This window comes from Taudactylus pleione, unplaced genomic scaffold, assembly GCF_031769625.1.
Source record: "Taudactylus pleione unplaced genomic scaffold, aTauple2 ptg001351l, whole genome shotgun sequence".
Taxonomy (NCBI): Eukaryota; Metazoa; Chordata; class Amphibia; order Anura; family Myobatrachidae; genus Taudactylus; species Taudactylus pleione.
The window spans coordinates 627,273-651,035 of NW_028285751.1; the positions used below are offsets into that span (position 1 = coordinate 627,273).

At 50.6% G+C, this 23,763-nt stretch overlaps 1 protein-coding gene across 2 annotated transcripts in view; it reads left to right on the forward strand.

Moving 5' to 3' along the window:
• The window catches only part of PKNOX1 (PBX/knotted 1 homeobox 1), a 336,998-nt gene extending 314,693 nt beyond the window's left edge, over positions 1–22,305 (forward strand). For both annotated transcript variants that reach the window (XM_088463372.1, XM_088463374.1), the window contains exons 8-11: positions 7,952–8,080; positions 10,261–10,337; positions 18,182–18,345; positions 21,631–22,305. In XM_088463372.1, the coding sequence (XP_088319498.1) occupies positions 7,952–8,080; positions 10,261–10,337; positions 18,182–18,345; positions 21,631–21,839 (579 nt within the window). In that variant the 3' untranslated portion in view covers positions 21,840–22,305. The remainder of the gene's footprint in view (positions 1–7,951; positions 8,081–10,260; positions 10,338–18,181; positions 18,346–21,630) is intronic.
• The last annotated feature ends 1,458 nt before the right edge of the window (positions 22,306–23,763 follow it).

Genomic DNA, 23,763 nt, shown 5'->3' on the forward strand with positions numbered 1-23,763 from the left:
CGGCCTTGGATATCAGTACCCTGGCGTCTCGAATTTCTTCGGCAGCTGTAGCTGCTCGTCGCACCTTATGGTTGCGATCTTGGAAGGCGGACGCTGATTCCAAAAAGTGCTTGGAAGCTTTGCCTTTTAATGGAGAAGTCCTGTTTGGTCCGGACCTGGACAAAATTGGCGGCAGCCAAATCTGCATGTCTCCCGTCTGCTGCAGTTCCTTCCAATTCCGGTACGTCGTCCTTTCGGCCTTATAGGGCCCAGGGTAGGCCTAAAGCACAGTCCTTTCCCCGACAGGCTGGCCCCAAAAAATCGGCCAAGCCCCAGAAGCAGGCCTGGAGTACCAGACGTCCGGCCCCTAAGCCAGATGACAAGCCTGCGGCCTGATGGTCCGGGCCTCCCTTTGGGGGATCCCAGAGTGGGAGGCCGCCTGCTGCAGTTCGCCCAGTGTTGGTCGGTTACCACGACAGACACTTGGGTTCTCGAGGTGATTTCTCACGGGTACGCCCTCTCCTTTCGGCACAGGCCCCCGTCTCGATTCTTCACCACGGGTCTTCCATCAGACCGGAACAAAGCCTTGGAACTGCGAAAGGTTTTGCACGCTATGCTCCAGGCTGGAGTTATAGTGCCTGTTCCATTCTCCCAGTAGGGCCAGGGTTTCTATTCCAATCTTTTTGGTGCAGAAACCCAATGGGTCGTTTCGTCCGATCCTCAACCTCAAAGCACTCAACAAGTCTTTGCGGGTGCCGAGGTTTCGGATGGAGACCCTGCGGTCCATCATTCTGGCGCTGGAACCTGGGGATTACATGGTGTCGTTGGACATACAGGACACTTACCTGCATGTCCCTATTCTTTGACGCCATCAACAGTTCCTCAGGTTTGCAATCCGCAGCGACCACTTTCAGTTCCGGGCGTTACCTTTTGGGCTGGCGACAGCACCACGGGTATTCACCAAGGTGATGGCGGTCATGGCGGCCTCTCTGCGGCTGCAGGGAGTCCGCATGTTACCGTACTTGGACGACCTTCTGTTGGTGGCAGGATCTCCAGAGCTCCTTCTCCGCCACTTGGACCTGACCATTGCGGTACTGCAACGGCACGGCTGGTAGATAAACTGGCAGAAGTCCACCCTGATCCCGTCTCAGAGGATTCTGCACCTCGGAGCCTTATTGGACTCCGGACAGCAAAGGATCTTTGTGACGGGGGAAAAGATCTCTACCTTGCAGTTGAGGGTGCGCAGTTGTCTGCAGAATCGCCGTGTGTCTTGGCGATGAGGTTACTGGGCTCCATGGTGTCAGTATTTGACATGGTGGAATATGCCCAGTTTCACTCCAGACCTCTGCAGCAATTGATCCTGTCCAAATGGAATGGACTGCCTCAGAGTCTAAAATCCCAGACGATGGTGTTCACTCCGGAGGTTCACCTGTCTCTAGCCTGGTGGTTGCAGTCGACCCATCTCAACAAGGGTCGTCCGTTCTGGGTGGCGAATTGGGTCCTGTTGACAACGGACACCAGTCTTCGGGGCTGGGGAGCAGTCACGGGTCCACACTTGTTCCAGGGCAGGTGGACTCGGGCAGAAGCCGAGCTTCCAATAAACATCTTGGAGCTCCGCGCGGTTTTCAATGCTCTCCAGCAGGCACATCCGGTTCTCCAAGGTCACCCAGTGCAGGTCCAGTCGGACAACGTTACCACCGTGGCCTACATAAATCGGCAAGGAGGAACCCGAAGTCGGGCGGCTCTCGTAGAGGTGTCCCGAATCCTGGTTTGGGCGGAGCGCAATCTCCCGGCCATATCAGCAGTCTTCATCCCGGGAGTCCTAAACTGGGAGGCAGACTTTCTCAGTCGCCAGGACGTTCATCCGGGGGAATGGTCTCTGCACCAGGACGTCTTTCAACTTCTGGTGGACAGGTGGGGTCTTCCAGAGATCGACCTCATGGCGTCACGGCACAACAACAAGTTGCCGGTGTACGGGTCTCGCACAAGAGACGAAAAGGCGTCTCTGGTGGATGCTCTGTCCGTCCAGTGGACGTTCCGGTTTGCTTATCTGTTTCCTCCGTTTTTCCCTTCTTCCTCGGGTAATCCAGAAATTCAAACAGGAAGGAGGGATGCTCCTGTTGATAGCTCCTGCGTGGCCCCGGAGGCACCGGTTCTCAGACCTCCAGGGACTGTCCGTGGACATTCCTCTGCGGTTGCCGTTATGACCGGACCTCCTGTCACAGGGTCCTTATCTTCACCCGGACCTGACTCTGCTGTCTTTGACGGCGTGGCTGTTGAGACGGCCATGTTAAGGTCCAGGGGATTTTCCAGCTCTTTAGTGCAAACAATGCTAAGGGCTCGGAAACCATCCTCTGCAAGGATATACCATCGAGTGTGGCATACGTTCTTCCAGTGGTGTCGACCGAGAGGTTATGCCCCTCGGGAGTTCCGTCTGTCTAGAGTGTTAGCCTTCCTGCAGGCGGGACTGGACCATGGGCTTCGCCTTGCGTCTCTGAAGGTGCAGGTGTCTGCCCTGTCCGTCTGGTTCCATCGTAGGATTGCTGCAATCCCTGATGTGCGCACCTTTCTCAGAATTCAGTCACCTTTTGTTCCACCGGTGTCGCCTTGGGATTTAGCTGTGGTCGTGAGGGCTCTCCAGAGACCGCCGTTTGAACCACTTGGCTCAGTGGACGTCAAATGGCTGACAGCTAAAACAATTTTCCTTCTGGCCATTGCTTCGGCCAGACGTGTTTCTGACTTGGGGGCTCTCTCCAGTAGACCCCCTTTTCTGATTTTTCATAGGAACAGGGCGGTGCTGCGCACTGGTCCTGGTTTCCTTCCTAAAGTAGTTTCCAGCTTTCACATCAACGAGGTAATCGTTGTGCCGGCTTTTAACTCGCCCGATCTTTCAGTGGGTGAGGCCACTTTGGATGTTGCGCAGGCCTTAAGGATTTATGTTGACCGCACTTCTTTGTTTAGGAAGTCGGACGCCTTGTTTGTCCTCTATGGCTTCCGTAAAAAGGGTTGGCCTGCTTTAAGGCAGACTTTTGGCAGGCTGGATTCGTATGGCTATTTCAGAAGCGTATCTTCATGAAGGCCTTCCGGTTCCTTCCTCTGTGAGGGCTCATTCCACTAGATCTGTGGGTCCTTCGTGGGCTGCTCGACGGGATGCCTCTGCAGTCCAGATCTGCAAGGCTGCCGCTTGGTCCTCGGTCCATACCTTTGTGAGGTATTACGCGTTTCATCTTTGCCTCTCAGGATGCTTCCTTCGGGCGGCGGATTCTCCTTTCAGCACAGGAGCGTCCCCACCCTTAAAGGATACTGCTTTGGGACATCCCCAAGGTATCCTGTGGATACCCTATGGACCCTGATGTAAAAAATGAGATATGGTAAGAACTTACCTTTGTTATATCTATTTCTACGAAGTCCATAGGGTTCCACAGGACTCCCACCCTGTCGCACCTGTGCTGCAGATGGGCTTTGCTCTGGTCACCGGTTTTTCCGTCTCCCTCTGGTGAGAATGTGATTCTTGTGTGTGTCAGATCTTTTTTCTCTCTCTTCCTTCTCCTCCTCCGGCCTATGGCTTGGTACGTAACTGAGATGCCTTGGCTCGGGGGCGGGGTATAGGAGGGGGACCCTAGTGCATCCTGGGAGGCTGAAAACTTTAACACTATGGTGCCCGATGCCTGACGTCATCACCTATACCCCAAGGTATCCTGTGGAACCCTATGGACTTCGTAGAAATAGAGATCATATTATCCCACCGTCTCCATGCCCACTACCATCCTTATTCTACACTCTCCATGCCTACCACCTTCCTTATTACACTCTCTCCATGCCCACTACCATCCTTATTCCACCCTCTCCATGCCTACCACCTTCCTTATTACACCCTCTCCATGCCCACCACCTTCCTTATTACACTCTCTCCATGCCCACTACCATCCTTATTACACCCTCTCCATGCCTACCACCTTCCTTATTACACTCTCTCCATGCCCACTACCTTCCTTATTACTCTCTCCATGCCCACTACCATCCTTATTCTACACTCTCCATGCCCACTACCATCCTTATTCCACCCTCTCCATGCCCACTACCATCCTTATTCCACCCTCTCCATGTCTACCACCTTCCTTATTACACCCTCTCCATGTCTACCACCTTCCTTATTACACCCTCTCCATGCCTACCACCTTCCTTATTACACCCTCTCCATGCCTACCACCTTCCTTATTACACCCTCTCCATGCCCACCACCTTCCTTATTACACCCTCTCCATGCCTACCACCTTCCTTATTACACTCTCTCCATGCCCACTACCATCCTTATTCTACACTCTCCATGCCTACCACCTTCCTTATTACTCTCTCCATGCCCACTACCATCCTTATTCCACCCTCTCCATGCCTACCACCTTCCTTATTACACCCTCTCCATGCCTACCACCTCCCTTATTACACCCTCACCCTTCTCTTTACTCAGAAACATAACTGAAAGGGACACAGAGACAAATGAATTATTAATAATTTAATATCAATTGATGACACACATTTGTTTCAATGTTTTTATTATATTTTTTTCTTGGAATATTTCACTAATAAGGCGAAACATTTTTTAAATAATTAATTTAATAAAAGTTATATTTTATATACAATTATCCTCTATGTGCGCCAACAAAGAGACAATACCCTTTTCTTCTCTTTTTTGTATACACCCTCTCCATGCCTACCACCTTCCTTATTACACTCTCTCCATGCCTACCCCCTTCCTTATTACACCCTCTCCATGCCTACCACCTTCCTTATTACACTCTCTCCATGCCTACCCCCTTCCTTATTACACCCTGAATTCCTTTCCACCTTCCTGTCTAACCCTAACCCTCCCCTCCCGCTTCTGTCCTCTCCTGCAGCTGAACCCTAACACTCCCCCTAGTGCCTCTCTTCTCTCCTGCAGCCGAATCCCTAACCCTCCCCCTAGTGCCTCTCTCCTCTCCTGCACCCTAACCCTAACTCTCCCCCTAGTGCCTCTCTCTCCTCTCCTCCTGCAGCCTAACCCTAACTCTCCCCCTAGTGCCTCTCTCTCCTCTCCTGCAGCCGAACCCTAACCCTCCCCCTAGTGCCTCTCTCCCTTCCTGCAGCTGAACCCTAACCCTCCCCCTAGTGCCTCTCTCCCTTCCTGCAGCTGAACCCTAACCCTCCCCCTAGTGCCTCTCTTCTCTCCTGCACCCTAACCCTCCCCCTAGTGCCTCTCTCCTCTCCTGCACCCTAACCCTCCCCCTAGTGCCTCTCTCCTCTCCTGCACCCTAACCCTCCCCCTAGTGCCTCTCTCCTCTCCTGCACCCTAACCCTCCCCCTAGTGCCTCTCTCTTCTCTCCTGCAGCTGAACCCTAACCCTCCCCCTAGTGCCTCTCTTCTCTCCTGCACCCTAACCCTCCCCCTAGTGCCTCTCTCCTCTCCTGCACCCTAACCCTCCCCCTAGTGCCTCTCTCCTCTCCTGCACCCTAACCCTCCCCCTAGTGCCTCTCTTCTCTCCTGCAGCTGAACCCTAACCCTCCCCCTAGTGCCTCTCTTCTCTCCTGCACCCTAACCCTCCCCCTAGTGCCTCTCTCCTCTCCTGCACCCTAACCCTCCCCCTAGTGCCTCTCTCCTCTCCTGCACCCTAACCCTCCCCCTAGTGCCTCTCTCCTCTCCTGCACCCTAACCCTCCCCCTAGTGCCTCTCTCTTCTCTCCTGCAGCTGAACCCTAACCCTCCCCCTAGTGCCTCTCTTCTCTCCTGCAGCTGAACCCTAACCCTCCCCTAGTGCCTCTCTCTCCCTTCCTGCAGCCGAACCCTAACCCTCAACCTAGTGCCTCTCTCTTCTCTCCTGCAGCCGAACCCTAATCCTCCTCCTAGTGCCTCTCTCCTCTCCTGCAGCTGAACCCTAACCCTCCTCCTAGTGCCTCTCTCTTCTCTCCTGCAGCCGAACCCTAACCCTCCTCCTAGTGCCTCTCTCCTCTCCTGCAGCTGAACCCTAACCCTCAACCTAGTGCCTCTCTTCTCTCCTGCAGCCGAACCCTAACCCTCCTCCTAGTGCCTCTCTCCTCCTGCAGCTGAACCCTAACCCTCAACCTAGTGCCTCTCTTCTCTCCTGCAGCTGAACCCTAACCCTCCCCCTAGTACCTCTCTCCTCTCCTGCACCCTAACCCTCCCCCTAGTGCCTCTCTCTTCTCTCCTGCAGCCGAACCCTAACCCTCCCCCTAGTGCCTCTACTCTCCTGCAGCTGAACCCTAACCCTCCCCCTAGTGCCTCTCTCTTCTCTCCTGCAGCTGAACCCTAACCCTCCCCTAGTGCCTCTCTCTCCCTTCCTGCAGCCAAACCCTAACCCTCAACCTAGTGCCTCTCTCCTCTCCTGCAGCCGAACCCTAACCCTCAACCTAGTGCCTCTCTTCTCTCCTGCAGCTGAACCCTAACCCTCAACCTAGTGCCTCTCTTCTCTCCTGCAGCCGAACCCTAACCCTCCTCCTAGTGCCTCTCTCCTCTCCTTCAGCTGAACCCTAACCCTCAACCTAGTGCCTCTCTCTCCTCTCCTGCAGCTGAACCCTAACCCTCAACCTAGTGCCTCTCTTCTCTCCTGCAGCCTAACCCTCAACCTAGTGCCTCTCTCTTCTCTCCTGCAGCCGAACCCTAACCCTCCTCCTAGTGCCTCTCTCCTCTCCTGCAGCTGAACCCTAACCCTCAACCTAGTGCCTCTCTCTCCTCTCCTGCAGCTGAACCCTAACCCTCAACCTAGTGCCTCTCTCTCTCTCCTCTCCTGCAGCTGAACCCTAACCCTCCCCCTAGTGCCTCTCTCCTCTCCTGCAGCCGAACCCTAACCCTCCCCCTAGTGCCTCTCTCTCCTCTCCTGCAGCCGAACCCTAATGTCTGCTTTCTGCAGAATGACGACATATCCTATGTTGACATTTTGACCTTGTTGACATTCTGCAGATAACATGTTCTGTGTTATGATGTCAACATTGTTAATGTCTCAACTGTGACCATTGTTGTGACAACATTATGACTGTTGACATTTTGATTGTCGACATGGTGACTGCATCCCGTTTATATACAGGACCATATGGGAGGACAATGGTCCCTCAGATTCTTTGCAATGGTCGGTGGAAAAGTATCTTCTTATTTTCTGTTCTTTGCTGATCCAACAAAAATACTGGACGAGGGTTCTGCGCACACAAGAGAAAAGCGGCCGATGGCTTTTCGGTCTATTTATCAATCAGAAAGGTGTCTGCGTGGGAGGAATGGTGGTAGTAGCCCTTAGCATCGGGAATTGAGAATGCAGAGGTTTAATAGATTGTACTTAAAAAACCAAAGGGGGAATGTAAGGTTGCGCTTAGCCTAAAGTGATGGAAGTAGACGGGGATCCACCTCCCTGCTCAGAAGGTGTAAAAGTGAGACAGACGGGTGTCCCCAGCGCTCACCAATTATCTGGCTCTGTATCTTTAAATAATGTCACTGACACAACGCAGGACCCTCCCATCACACTGTTATAGTTACTGCCCATATTAGTGTCATCCTCGTTCTTACCGTCTCTCCTCTCTGTATAGTTACATTCCCAGCACAGGAGAGACGCTTGTTCTTATACCTGTAATACGTGTAACACAGGACCCTCCCATCACACTGTTATAGTTACTGCCCATATTAGTGTCATCCTCGTTCTTACCGTCTCTCCTCTCTGTACAGTTACATTCCCAGCACAGGAGAGACGCTTGTTCTTATACCTGTAATACGTGTAACACAGGACCCTCCCATCACACTGTTATAGTTACTGCCCATATTGGTGTCATCCTCGTTCTTACCGTCTCTCCTCTCTGTATAGTTACATTCCCAGCACAGGAGAGACGCTTGTTCTTATACCTGTAATACGTGTAACACAGGACCCTCCCATCACACTGTTATAGTTACTGCCCATATTGGTGTCATCCTCGTTCTTACCGTCTCTCCTCTCTGTGCAGTTACAGTTACAGCTAAGTCAGGATCTGGGCCTCCTACACTCAGACGATGGTTCTGGGAAGAACAAGCGAGGGGTGCTCCCGAAGCAGGCCACCAATGTCATGCGGTCCTGGCTCTTCCAGCACATTGGGGTGAGTACGATGATTCCATGTACACAGTGTCCCTTCTTCTCACGCTGTATTGGAGCAAGGTTTCCGGCCACTCATGTGCATTGTTACACATTTCCACTCATAGGATGGGAAGTCATGTATCTAGATACCAGGGCCAGCAGCAGGATATTAGACAGGACCTAGGGGAAGGTGTGACCAAACGGACCAAGGAGAAGCTACTGGTCCACATGGTCAGTTACCCCATCCCCCAATCCTGTTACAATGGGTCCCAACTGCTCCCACCATAATCACCACGGCTCCCCTTCCCACTCTGTCATTTAGAATATTTGGCTTTCACTTTGACCGCAGTAACATGGATCATACATACAGTAGATACGTTACATTGTTATAGCTTACTGTAACATGTCCTAAAAGGTGTAATTACATACTGTCTAAACATTTTAAAAAGAAAGGTAAAAGAAAACTGGCACCAGGTGAGTGTATATATGGAAAGGGTGGGCAGGGTGAGGAGATGAGATATAGTCGATGCCCGCTCTGGCTGCATTGTTCTTCCTCATGTTTTTTCATCCCATGCTGGCAGCAAAAATGAGAGTTATGATAAAACTTACTTTTGCTAACTCTCTCTTCGAAGTCCATAGGGTCCACAGGGAGACCTTGGGGTTTAGGTGGAGGTCAGGACCAGACAGTTAAAGCTGTTGACTCCCAGGGTGCACTGGTCCCTCCCCCTATACCCCACCCCCAAGCCAGAGGCCCCTCATTTAGTTAGCAAGCCAATGGCCGGAGGACAGGAGAGAATGAAAACTGGTACGCACAAGGGAGACTGAGACCAGTGACTAGGAAAACCAATCCAGAGAAGCCAGGGGCGTCAGGGTGGGGTCGGCCTGTGGACCCTTTGGACTTTTAAGAAAGAGAGTTAACAAAGGTAAGTTTTACCATAACTCTCATTTCTTCTTCAGGGTCCATAGGGATCCACAGGGATACCTTGGATGTCCCAAAGCAGTATTTAAAGACAGGGACGCTCCTGAGCTGAGAGGAGAATCTGATGCCCAATTGAAGCATCCTGAGAGGCAAATGTATCAAAGGCATAGAACCTGAGAAAGGTGTGGACAGAAGACCACGTGGCCACCTTATAAAGCTGATCAGCCGAGGCACCAGGGTGAGCTGCCCACGAAGGTCTCACAGAGCGAATGGAATGAGCCGTAACGGTAGCTGACATAGGGAGTCCTGTGCAAGTAAGCCTGTGAGATTGCCATGCGAATCCATCTGGCCAGGGTCTGTTTGTTAGCTGGCCATCTATTCTTGTGGAATCCATAGAGGACAAACTGAGAATCTGTTTTCCTAAAAGAACAGGTATGGTCCGCGTAGATCCTGAGGTCATGGACCACATCCAAGGAAGCCTCATCAGCTGAAAGGCCGGATGAACAGAAGGCCGCGACTACAATGAGAGACCACCTCGGGAAGAAAACCCGGGCAAGTACGAAGAATTGCCCTATCTGGATGAAAAATCAGAAATGAGGAGCGACACGACAGTGCCTTCAAGTCTGACACCCTACGGGCAGAGGCAATAGCTAGAAGAAAGATAGTCTTCGCTGTTAACCATTGCCATGGGTTCAAATGGAGGACCCTTCAGGGCCTGAAGAACCACAGACAAATCCTAAGGAGCCACAGGAGGGAAAAAGGGAGGTTGAATGTGGAGAACACCCTGTACAAAGGTGTGAACATCCGGTAGCGTAGCAATTTTGCGCTGGAACCAGATAGACAAAGCAAAGACATGAACTTTTAGTGAGTCCACGTGAAGTCCAAGGTCCAGTGCAGTTTGAAGGAAGGCAAGGACTCCAGAAACCCTAAAAATATGCGGATCATAACTTCTGGCATGTCACAGGACCAAAGGCCTAGAGATCATACCCAGTTTATTTACATATGATGTATGTAAGACACCTGTACGCTATAGACCAGAGACCTAGATATCATATACAGTATCTGTACCCACTGACCCAGCTCATTTATATATGATGTATGTGTGACACCTGTCCGTTATAGACCAGAGGCCTAGAGATCATATACAGTATCTGTACCCACTGACCCAGCTCATTTATATATGATGTATGTGCGACACGTGTCCGCTATAGACCAGAGGCCTAGAGATGAATGGAGATACCCCTCCTGCCTGGCCACTGACCTCTTCATCCACATTCTTGCAGCATCCATACCCCACAGAGGATGAGAAGAAGCAGATTGCTGCTCAGACAAACCTGACGTTACTTCAGGTGAACAACTGGTGAGTTGCACCTTATTGGTGTCATATATGGTCGTATATGAGGCCCTATTGGGCGATAACACACTGTTACATAACCAATAGGTATTTATAGTATATTCCCAATAAATGTCAATTTGATAAGGCCCCATTGACGATAATCATCATGAGTCCCTTTTGGGTGATAATGACAATATACAGTCAGATGCATAAATATTGGGACATTGACATAATTTTCATATTCTGGCCTCTATTCACCACCACAATGGCTTTGAGATGAAACAAACAAGATGTGATTTACCTGCAGACTTTCAGATTTAATTTGAGGGTAATTACATCCAAATCAGGTGAACGGTGTAGGAATTACAATGGTTTCTATATGTGCCTCCCACTTTTTAAGGGGCCAAAAGTAATGGGACAAACTAAACAATCCTAAATCTAACTTTCACTTTTTAATACTTTGTTGCAAATCCTTTGCAGGCAATTACAGCCTGAAGTCTGGAACGCATAGACATCACCAGACGCTGTGTTTCATCCCTGGTGATGCTCTGCCAGGCCTCTACTGCAAATGTCTAAAGTTCCTGCTTGTTCTTGGGGCATTTTCCCTTCAGTTTTGTCTTCATCAAGTGAAATGCATGCTCAGTCAGATTCAGGTCAGGGGATTTACTTGGCCATTGCATAACATTCCACTTTTTAGCCTTAAACTCTTTGGTTGCTTTTGCAGTATGCTTCAAGTCATTGTCCATCTGCACTGTGAAGCACCGTCCAATGAGTTCTGAAGCATTTGACTGAATATGAGCATATAATATTGCCCGAAACACTTCAGAATTCATTCTGCTGCTTTTGTCAGCAGTCACATCAATAAATACAAGGGGACCAGTTCCATTGGCAGCCATACATGCCCACGCCACGACACTACCACCACCATGCTTCACTGATGAGGTGGTATTTTTGGATCATGAGCAGTTACTTCCCTTCTCCATACTCTTCTCTTCCCATCACTCTGGTACAAGTTGATCTTTGTCTCATCTGTCCATAGGCTGTTGTTCCAGAACTGTAATGGCTTTTTTAGATGTTGTTTGGCAAACTCTAATCTGGTCTTCCTGTTTTTGTGGCTCACCAATGGTTTACATCTTGTGGTGAACCCTCTATATTCACTCTTGTGAAGTCTTCTCTTGATTGTTGACTTTGACACATATACACCTACCTCCTGGAGAGTGTTCTTGATTTGGCCAACTGTTGTGAATGGTTTTTCTTCACCAGGGAAATAATGCTTCTGTCATCCACCACAGTTGTTTTCCGTGGTCTACCGGGTCTTTTGGTGTTGCTGAGCTCTCCGGTGCGTTCTTTCTTTTTAAGAATGTTCCAAACAGTTGATTTGGTCACACCTAATGTTTTTGCTATCTCTCTGATGGGTTTGTTATGATTTTTCAGCCTAATGATGGCTTCACTGATAGTGACAGCTCTTTGGATCTCATATTGAGAGTAGTCAGCAACTGATTCCAAATGTAAATGTCAAACCTAGAAACAACTCCAGACCCTTTACCTGCTTAATGAAATAACGAGGGAATAGCCCACACCTGTCCATGAAATAGCATTTTAGTTGATGGTCCCATGACTTTTTGGCCCCTTAAAAAGTGGGAGGCACGTATAGAAACAGTTGTAATTCCTACACCGTTCCCTTGATTTGGATGTAATTACCCTCAAATTAAATCTGAAAGTCTGCAGTTAAAGCACATCTTGTTTGTTTCATTTCAAAGCCATTGTGGTGGTGAATAGAGGCCAAAATATGAAAATTCTGTCAATGTCCCAATATTTATGCACCTGACTGTATGACACCCTATTCAGTTATAATGATCATATACAGTGGGGCAAAAAAGTATTTGGACAGCCACCGATTGTACAAGTTGTTGCACTTTAAAAGATGAGAGAGAGGTCTGTAATTTCCCTCATAGGTACACTTCAACTGTGAGAGACAGAATCGGAACAGAAAATTCCGGAAATCACATTGTATGATATTTAAACAATTTATTTGTATATTCTTTCGGAAAAAAAATATTTGGACAATCAAAAAGTTTAACTCAAAAGTAGCCTCAGTTGGCAATTACAGAGGTCAAACGTTTCCTGTAGTTCTTGACCAGGTTTGCACACACTGCAGCAGGTATTTTGGCCCAATCTTCAATGCAGATCTTCTCCTAGATGTGTCATGTTTTGGGGCTGTCGCTGGGCAACACAGACTTTCAACTCCCTCCACAGATTTTCTATTGGGTCGAGGTCTGGAGACTGGCTAGGCCAATCCAGGACCTTGAAATGCTTCTTACGAAGCCACTCCTTAGTTGCCCTGGCGGAGTGTTTGGGGTCATTGTCATGCTGGAAGACCCAGCCACATTGCATCTTCAATGCTCTTACTGAGGGAAGGAGGTTTTTCCCCAAAATGTCACGATACATGTCCCCATTCATCCTCTTCGTAATATAGATAAGTTGTCCTGTCCCCTTTGCAGAAAAACATCCCCAAAGTATGATGTTTCCACCCCCATGCTTCACAGTGGGTATGGTGTTTTTGGGATGCCACTCATCATTCTTCTCCCTCCAAACACGGCGTGTGGAGTTTATACCAAAAAGTTCTATTTTTAACTCTTCTGACCACATGACATTCTCCCAATCCTCCTCTGGATCATCCAGATGGTCACAGGCAAACTTTAGACGGGCCTGGACATGTGCTGGCTTAAGCAGGGGGACCTTTTGGGCGCTGCAGGATTTCAATCCATGACGACTTAGTGTGTTACTAATGGTAACCTTTGTGACTTTGGTCCCAGCTCTCTGGAGGTCATTGACCAGTTCCCCCCATGTAGTTCAGGGCTGATCTCTCACTGTTCTCAAGATCATTGATATCCCACGAGGTGCGATCTTGCATGGAGCCTCTGGTCGAGGGAGATTGTTAGTGATCTTGTATTTCTTCCATTTTTTAATAATTGCGCCAACAGTTGATCTCTTCTCACCAAGCTGCTTGCCTATTGTCGAGTAGCTCATCCCAGCCTTGTGCAGGTCTACAATTTTGTCCCTGGTGTCCTTCGACAGCTCTCTATTCTTGGCCATGGTGGAGAGGTTGCAGTCTGACTGTTTGAACTGGTTAACTGTATAAAAGACACCTGTCCACACCCTCAAACAGGTGCCATTTAATACAGGTAACGAGTGGAGGATAGATTAACTTCCTAAAGAAGAAGTAACAGGCCTGTGAAAGCCAGAATTCTAGCTGGTTGGTAGGTGTCCAAATATTTATTTTTCCGCAAGAATATACAAATAAATTGTTTAAAAATCCTACAATGTGATTTCCGGGAATTTTTTGGTTCTCTCTCTCACAGTTGAAGTGTACCTATGATGGAAATTACAGACCTCTCATCTTTTACAGTGCAAAAACTTGCACAATCGGTGGCTGTATAAATACTTTTTTGCCCCACTGTATGATGTCCTATTGGGTGATAATGATCATATATGATATCCTATTGGGTGATAATGTTCATATTTGATGCCCTCTTGGGTGATAATGATCATACATGACTCCATATTGGTGTCATATATGATGCCCTATTGAGTAATAACACACTGTTACATAACCAATGGGTATTTATACTATTGAGTGTCAATTCAGTGAGGGCGATAATCCTCATATGTGAGGCCCTATTGGGCGATAATTCTCATACGAGGCCCTTTGCCCCACTGTATGATGTCCTATTGGGTGATAATGATCATATATGATGTCCTATTTAGTGATAATGATCATATATGATATCCTATTGGGTGCTAATCGTCATATGAGGCCCTATTGGGCGCTAATCATCCTATATGGACTTGTCGGCCAGGCTTCACATTTCCAGCCATCTTGTGTCCAGTGGTGGTCTGCCAGGCAATGCACAGAGCCTTGTGCAGTGGGGTCAGCAATGGGACCTGAGTGGGCCGTCAGATCCTGTCCCCCATACAAGAAAGGGAACAGTGCTCTGTGCGAACGTTGATGTTGCTTGTGGCCCCAGCATTAAATGTCGCCGTTATCGGCAGCAATGTCACACATGGGTTGAATACAATGCATGCCAGATGTCGCTGTCCATGATGACGCACTCTTACAGCAGGGCAATGCGCCACCGCATAGGTCTGCAGCCACCACATTATGGCTGTGTTTGGCATCATGCTTTTTACCCTCATTCGCAGTTCAATGTGCCGTCATTGGATTGGTTCCACCACTGCTGAACATTAGAGAATTGGGGACCATTATGCATGGCGTACACTATCTATACGTTGACATTTCATGTAATAGTTGAATTCTTTTGCGAAACAAGTAAAGTTCACACCATTTGGATTTCTCTGCGTACCCTAAACCTAACCTCCCCACCTGGTGCCTAACACTAACCTCTGCTCCTAGTGCCTAAACTAACCTCTGCCCCCAGTGCCTAACCCTCCCCCAGTGCCTAACCTCAGCCCCTAGTTCCTAAACCTACCCTCCCCCCTTAGTGCCTAACCCTCCCCCGTAGTGCCTAAACCTAACCTCTGCCCCTAGTGCCTACCCTCTGCCCCTAGTGCCTAAACCTAACCTCTGCCCCTAGTGCATAACCCTTCCCCAGTGCCTGTGCCTAACCTCTGCCCCTAGTGCCTAACCTCTGCCCCTAGTGCCTAACCTCTGCCCCTAGTGCCTAACCTCTGCCCCTAGTGCCTACCCTCTGCCCCTAGTGCCTACCCTCTGCCCCTAGTGCCTACCCTCTGCCCCTAGTGCCTAACCCTAACTCGCCCCTAGTGCCTAACCCTAACTCGCCCCTAGTGCCTAACCCTTCCCCCCCCCCACCAGCGCCTGGGCCTAACCCTGCTGCCCAGTTCCGAACCCTCCCTGCTAGTGCCTAACCCTAACCCTCCCTCCTGTCTGTATTACATGTAACCTTAGAGTAAAGTGACACCCGGACTGTCTATACTCTATGGCCCTCATTCAGAACCGCTCACTCAAAGCGAGCGCTCACTCTGAATGAGGGCGGCCGCTTTTGTTTAGAAAGGCGGCCTCCGGGCCGCTCGCTAAGCTGTGGGTTACCACCCACAGCTTTAGCGAGTGACCAGGTGATGGTCGCGATGGTCAAGACCATCGGGGCTTGCAACGAGACTCTTGCGGAAGGGGCTCGTCTACCACAAGCCCCAGGTAGCTTCCTGCTCTAACAGAGCAGGTAGCACCCTACTGACATCACTGGTGATGTCAGTAGGGCCACCTACAAACGGCAGGCGTTCCTTCAGGAATGCCTCCGTTTGTCCAGCCATCCTCCCACTCCGCCTACAAAACGGGGCGAGCCGTCGATCAACATCGACAGCCACCCCTTTGTAGCGAGCCTCGGAGCGAGTGAATTTGTCACTCACTCCGGGGCTTGCGCACTGCGAGTGCGCAGGCCCTCACATCGACCCACTTGCGAGCACATAACGCTTGTGAGCGGATCTGAATGAGGGCCCATGTGTGTCCTGAGAGTGAGATTACATTGGGACTGTCTGTATTACATGTGTCCTGAGAGTGAGGGGACACTCATACTGTCTATATTATATGATTATATGTCTCCTGAGAGTTAAGGGACACCGTGACTGTCTGTATAACCTGTGTACTGAGAGTGAGATTACACTGGGACTGTCTGTATTACATGTGTCCTGAGAGTGAGAATACACTGGGACTGTCTGTATTACATGTGCCCTGAGAGTGTGGGGACACCGGGACTGTCTGTATTACATGTGCCCTGAGAGTGTGGGGACACCGGGACTGTCTGTATTACATGTGTCCTGAAAGTGAGAATACACCGGGACTGTCTGTATTACATGTGTCCTGAGAGTGAGAATACACCGGGACGGTCTGTATTACATGTGTCCTGAGAGTGAGAATACACCGGGACTGTCTGTATTACATGTGTCCTGAAAGTGAGAATACACCAGGACTGTTTGTATTACATGAGACCTGAGAGTGAAGGAACAAAAAGACTATCTGTATTACACGTGTCCTAAAAGTGGGGGGAAATCGGGGGTGTCTGTGTTTCCCATGTCTTGAGAGCAAGGGGACATTGGTCCTGTTATATTATGTAGTAATGTCTTCCTTCATGTAACAAACAAGTCATATTAAAAGTATCGAGGACTTGCTGATCACCAGCTTCACGGATGGGAAGTGGTAAATTGGTGTGAGCCCCTCCGCACGGCTTAGGAGTGACGGTGAAAATGTGCTTACTTCACAGATTTATCTAATTAAAATATCCTTAACTAGAGAGAATGTGGTTTCTTGGTCCTTCTGCTCCACCCATCTCCAGCCATCATGTGCTGCCCCTGCTCCAGCCATCATGTGCTGCTCCTGCTCCACCCTGCTCCAGCCATCATGTGCTGCCCCTGCTCCAGCCATCATGTGCCGCTCCTGCTCCACCCATCTCCAGCCATCATGTGCTCTTCCTGCTCCACCCATCTCCAGCCATCATGTGCTGCTCCTCCTGCTCCACCCATCTCCAGCCGTCATGTGCTGCTCCTCCTGCTCCACCCATCTCCAGCCGTCATGTGCTGCTCCTGCTCCAGCCATCATGTGCTGCTCCTCCTGCTCCACCCATCTCCAGCCGTCATGTGCTGCTCCTGCTCCAGCCATCATGTGCTGCTCTTCCTGCTCCACCCATCTCCAGCCATCATGTGCTGCTCTTCCTGCTCCACCCATCTCCAGCCATCATGTGCTGCTCTTCCTGCTCCACCCATCTCCAGCCATCATGTGCTGCTCTTCCTGCTCCAGCCATCATGTGCTGCTCTTCCTGCTCCAGCCATCATGTGCTGCTCTTCCTGCTCCACCCATCTCCAGCCATCATGTGCTGCTCTTCCTGCTCCACCCATCTCCAGCCATCATGTGCTGCTCTTCCTGCTCCACCCATCTCCAGCCATCATGTGCTGCTCTTCCTGCTCCACCCATCTCCAGCCATCATGTGCTGCTCCACCCATCTCCAGCCATCATGTGCTGCTCCACCCATCTCCAGCCATCATGTGCTGCTCCACCCATCTCCAGCCATCATGTGCTGCTCCACCCATCTCCAGCCATCATGTGCTGCTCCACCCATCTCCAGCCATCATGTGCTGCTCCACCCATCTCCAGCCATCATGTGCTGCTCCACCCATCTCCAGCCATCATGTGCTGCTCCACCCATCTCCAGCCATCATGTGCTGCTCCACCCATCTCCAGCCATCATGTGCTGCTCCACCCATCTCCAGCCATCGTGTGCTGCTCCACCCATCTCCAGCCATCGTGTGCTGCTCCACCCATCTCCAGCCATCGTGTGCTGCTCCACCCATCTCCAGCCATCGTGTGCTGCTCCTGCTCCACCCATCTCCAGCCATCGTGTGCTGCTCCACCCATCTCCAGCCATCATGTGCTGCTCCACCCATCTCCAGCCATCATGTGCTGCTCCACCCATCTCCAGCCATCGTGTGCTGCTCCTGCTCCACCCATCTCCAGCCATCATGTGCTGCTCCTGCTCCACCCATCTCCAGCCATCATGTGCTGCTCCTGCTCCACCCATCTCCAGCCATCATGTGCTGCTCCTGCTCCACCCATCTCCAGCCATCATGTGCTGCTTCTGATCCATCAATTTCTAGCCATCATGTGCTGCTCCTGCTCCACAGACCTATGTGCGATGGAGTATATGTGGGCTTAGGGTTGAAGCCCCAACTGACTACATAATGGTAATAGCTATTCTTATTCTATGAGGGAATTTACTTCTTCATAATACCTGTAATGACTATATATATATGTGTGTATGTGTATATATATATATCTATATAGCCTGCCTCATATCCCATCCATATAACTCCCATATTATCTGCCCTCATTCCACCTCCAGGTTCATAAACGCCAGACGTAGAATCCTGCAGCCCATGTTGGACTCCAGCACAACTGATACCCCAAAAACAAAAAAGAAGAGCGGGCAGAGCCGCCCTGTGCAGAGGTTCTGGCCAGACTCTATTGCAGGATGCGCATCGCAGCATGGTGGCGATATGGGTGATGGTAAGAGTCCAGTGTGTGTGTGCTCATAGTCTGATATAAGCTGTGTTGTCCCCTCTCTACACTCTCTCCTGCCTCTCTTCCCCCACCACTCTCCTCTCTACCCTCTGTCTTCTGGCCATCACTCTCTCCTGCCTCTTCCCCCACCACTCTCCTCCCTACCCACTGTCTTCTGGCCATCACTCTCTCCAGCTGCACTCTCTCCTGCCTCTCTTCCCCACCACTCTCCTCCCTACCCACTGTCTTCTGCCCATCACTCTCTCCTGCCTCTCTTCCCCACCACTCTGCTCCCTACCCACTGTCTTCTGGCCATCACTCTCTCCTGCCTCTCTTCCCCACCACTCTGCTCCCTACCCACTGTCTTCTGGCCATCACTCTCTCCGGCCTCTTCCCCCACCACTCTCCTCCCTACCCACTGTCTTCTGGCCATCACTCTCTCCTGCCTCTTCCCCCACCACTCTGCTCCCTACCCACTGTCTTCTGGCCATCACTCTCTCCTGCCTCTCTTCCCCACTACTCTCCTCCCTACCCTCTGTGTTCTGGCCATCACTCTCTCCAGCATCACTCTGCCTGCACTCTATCCTGCCTCTCTTCCCCACCACTCTCCTCCCTACCCACTGTCTTCTGGCCATCACTCTCTCCGGCCTCTTCCCCCACCACTCTGCTCCCTACCCACTGATGCTGGAGAGAGTGATGGCCAGAAGACAGTGGGTAGGGAGCAGAGTGGTGGGGGAAGAGGCCGGAGAGAGTGATGGCCAGAAGACAGTGGGTAGGGAGGAGAGTGGTGGGGAAGAGAGGCAGGATAGAGTGCAGGCAGAGTGATGCTGGAGAGAGTGATGGCCAGAACACAGAGGGTAGGGAGGAGAGTGGTGGGGAAGAGAGGCAGGAGAGAGTGATGGCCAGAAGACAGTGGGTAGGGAGCAGAGTGGTGGGGGAAGAGGCAGGAGAGAGTGATGGCCAGAAGACAGTGGGTAGGGAGGAGAGTGGTGGGGGAAGAGGCCGGAGAGAGTGATGGCCAGAAGACAGTGGGTAGGGAGCAGAGTGGTGGGGAAGAGAGGCAGGAGAGAGTGATGGCCAGAAGACAGTGGGTAGGGAGCAGAGTGGTGGGGAAGAGAGGCAGGAGAGAGTGATGGGCAGAAGACAGTGGGTAGGGAGGAGAGTGGTGGGGAAGAGAGGCAGGGAGAGTGATGCTGGAGAGAGTGATGGCCAGAAGACACTCTCCCTGCCTCTCTTCCCCACCACTCTCCTCCCTACCCACTGTCTTCTGGCCATCACTCTCTCCTGCCTCTTCCCCCACCACTCTCCTCCCTACCCACTGTCTTCTGGCCATCACTCTCTCCTGCCTCTTCCCCCACCACTCTCCTCCCTACCCACTGTCTTCTGGCCATCACTCTCTCCTGCCTCTCTTCCCCACCACTCTCCTCCCTACCCTCTGTGTTCTGGCCATCACTCTCTCCAGCATCACTCTCCCTGCACTCTCTCCTGCCTCTCTTCCCCACCACTCTCCTCCCTACCCTCTGTGTTCTGGCCATCACTCTCTCCAGCATCACTCTCCCTGCACTCTCTCCTGCCTCTCTTCCCCACCACTCTCCTCCCTATCCACTGTCTTCTGGCCATCACTCTCTCCGGCTGCACTCTCTCCTGCCTCTCTTCCCCACCACTCTCCTCCCTACCCACTGTCTTCTGGCCATCACTCTCTCCTGCCTCTCTTCCCCACCACTCTCCTCCCTACCCACTGTCTTCTGGCCATCACTCTCTCCTGCCTCTCTTCCCCACCACTCTCCTCCCTACCCTCTGTGTTCTGGCCATCACTCTCTCCGGCTGCACTCTCTCCTGCCTCTCTTCCCCACCACTCTCCTCCCTACCCACTGTCTTCTGACCATCACTCTCTCCGGCTGCACTCTCTCCTGCCTCTCTTCCCCACCACTCTCCTCCCTACCCACTGTCTTCTGACCATCACTCTCTCCGGCTGCACTCTATCCTGCCTCTCTTCCCCACCACTCTCCTCCCTACCCACTGTCTTCTGGCCATCACTCTCTCCGGCTGCACTCTCTCCTGCCTCTCTTCCCCACCACTCTCCTCTCTACCCTCTGTCTTCTGGCCATCACTCTCTCCGGCCTCTTCCCCCACCACTCTGCTCCCTACCCACTGTCTTCTGGCCATCACTCTCTCCGGCTGCACTCTCTCCTGCCTCTCTTCCCCACCACTCTCCTCCCTACCCACTGTCTTCTGGCCATCACTCTCTCCTGCCTCTATTCCCCACCACTCTCCTCCCTACCCTCTGTGTTCTGGCCATCACTCTCTCCAGCATCACTCTGCCTGCACTCTATCCTGCCTCTCTTCCCCACCACTCTCCTCTCTACCCTCTGTCTTCTGGCCATCACTCTCTCCGGCTGCATTCTCTCCTGCCTCTCTTCCCCCACCACTCTCCTCTCTACCCACTGTATTCTGGCCATCACTCTCTCCGGCTGTACTCTCTCCTGCCTCTCTTCCGCACCAGACTCAGGTGCTCTCAGATATACAGGTGTCACATATCACATTACCCAGCACAGTCTCCTATATACAGACTCAGGAGCACACAGATATACAGGTGTCACATATCACATTACTCAGCGCAGTTTCCTATATACAGACTCAGGAGCACACAGATATACAGGTGTCACATATCACATTACTCTGCACAGTCTCCTATATACAGACTCAGGAGCACACAGATATACAGGTGTCACATATCATATTACTCAGCACAGTCTCCTATATACAGACTCAGGAGCACACAGATATACAGGTGTCACATATCACATTACTCTGCACAGTCTCCTATATACAGACTCAGGAGCACACAGATATACAGGTGTTACATTTAAAATTACAAGAGTGACTAAGACGACATCTGGTGTAGGCAGCGTGGTACGCGACCTGGCGGCTCATTCACACCACGTGGCGTATAAGGACACATCGCTGTGTTCTCGGCCGTAGACCTTTTATTTTATTGTTTGGCCGGTGAAGAACCTTTAAGTCTTTTGAGCCATTTCATGTGATGATTTATTCTCTCAGACAGGCACTCGGTCGGTCACACATTGCAGATAAGGTAAATTATACAGCTGAAATCCTTTCTGTATATTGGTCACACCTACAATGCACATGTCAGGCATAGATCCAGTATACATTACTAGGCACGTGTGCAGTGAGAGCTTTGGACATGGAATCTGCATTCTATTTCTGCTTTTGGCTGTGAGTGAGTTGAAGTCTCTCCTTCTATAATTCCTGGATGTTATCATGTTTCAGGTGCTGTAGTGACACTTTCAGCTCCTGGGGGTCTGGGCACAGACAGTCTGCAGTCACTGACATCGGATGGAGCCACTCTGGCTGTCCAGCAGGTGATGTTAGGTGGACAGAGTGATGACGATTCTCTGGACACAGATGAGGAGGATACAGAGACAGGACTCAGTGCAGGGGAATTAAGGGGCCTGGTGCTGAGTGGTGGAGGACTGTAATGAGACGCACCTAGTCACACACTTTATATTGTCAGTGCCATACACATGGTGTGACAGCGATGCACAGGACTTTGTGCCATCCCATCAATTTTATCTTCACTTGCGACAAATTATTTGCACCTTAAAAAACTGACTGTCGCTTCCAAGGATTTCACTGCCGAATGATACTTTTATGTTGTGCCAAAAGAGCCGGCCGGCACCAGGAGATGGAAGCATGGACAAGCAGACTGGATGTCACCGGGATGTCCTGAAGGAAGTGGGATGATTGCTTCCCAATGTTCTCCACAGATGTTCCTACAGCTCTGAGGCGTCTGTACATGGACAGTGACTGACTTGTATGTGACCTTTCCTGGCCGGGAGTCTCCAGAAAGGGTGAAAATGAATGAAATGTTGAATTTACTCCCCAAATAGAACTGTATTTTTGTAGAGTTGTGAAAGAATAAACCTTGAAAATCTCATGTAATAACTCTGTGGATGCTCCTGCTGATGTGACGGAGCTCTCGGGGGAAGGAGCACTGTGCTCCGTAGCTTTGGTAGGAGTGGGCTCGTTATTGCCATCGCTAAGTAACTTCTTCCAGGTCGTAGCAGCAGGAGAGACGCTATTGCTGTGAGTTTTATATTAATGACAATACTAATAAGGAGAATAGACTGATTTATTACATTGTCTTTCCAGGTTTCCATGGTCTAAACAAGTGAAGTGTGTCAGAAAGAGTCACCGCCATATCTGTCCCCTTCTGTAGGAGGTTAGATGTGCAGAGATCATAGAGTATTAATGTAATGTCCCAACACACAGAAGAAGCACAAGTACCAGAAGCTGCATCATTGTCCCACTGAGTATGGGGAGAATGTCTGATATCTATAGTCATTTTATACTACTGTAATATATTACTGCATACTGCCCGGGATACATTAGTGCACTCTCTAATAGCGTACTGCCCGGGATACATTAGTGCGCTCTCTAATAGCGTACTGCCCGGGATACATTAGTGCGCTCTCTAATAGCGTACTGCCCGGGATACATTAGTGCGCTCTCATGGCGTACTGCCCGGGATACATTAGTGCGCTCTCATGGTGTACTGCCCGGGATACATTAGTGCGCTCTCATGGCGTACTGCCCGGGATACATTAGTGCGCTCTCATGGCGTACTGCCCGGGATACATTAGTGCGCTCTCATGGCGTACTGCCCGGGATACATTAGTGCGCTCTCATGGCGTACTGCCCGGGATACATTAGTGCGCTCTCATGGCGTACTGCCCGGGATACATTAGTGCGCTCTCATGGCGTACTGCCCGGGATACATTAGTGCGCTCTCATGGCGTACTGCCCGGGATACATTAGTGCGCTCTCATGGCGTACTGCCCGGGATACATTAGTGCGCTCTCATGGCGTACTGCCCGGGATACATTAGTGCGCTCTCATGGCGTACTGCCCGGGATACATTAGTGCGCTCTCATGGCGTGCTGCCCGGGATACATTAGTGCGCTCTCATGGCGTGCTGCCCGGGGTACATTACCATGGAGTAGTGTGTACCACGTCTCTGGCCAGCAGCGTATCCCTAGTGAGATATAAGATGAGACAATGCAGAGTGTAAACACCTTCATCAGAGCTTCTCTATTATCAGTTACTTATATAGTGCTCTTATATTCCGCTGCCATTTACAATTGGGAGCACACACTGATAAAAACATTGGCAGGGTAATAACAGACAGACATAGCGGAGAGAACGTCCTGCTCACAGGCTTACACTCTATAAATACATCATTTTAAGAACAGTTTCTAGGACTGACTAAAAGAGGAAAATGCAAAGGAATGTGATCTTTACAATATCTGTTTAAAAGTCCAGAAGATGAACGTTTTACTGGCAGAGTGGGTGTAATAGCTGGAGATGGTATGAGGAGTTACTGGCAGAGTGGGTGTAACAGCT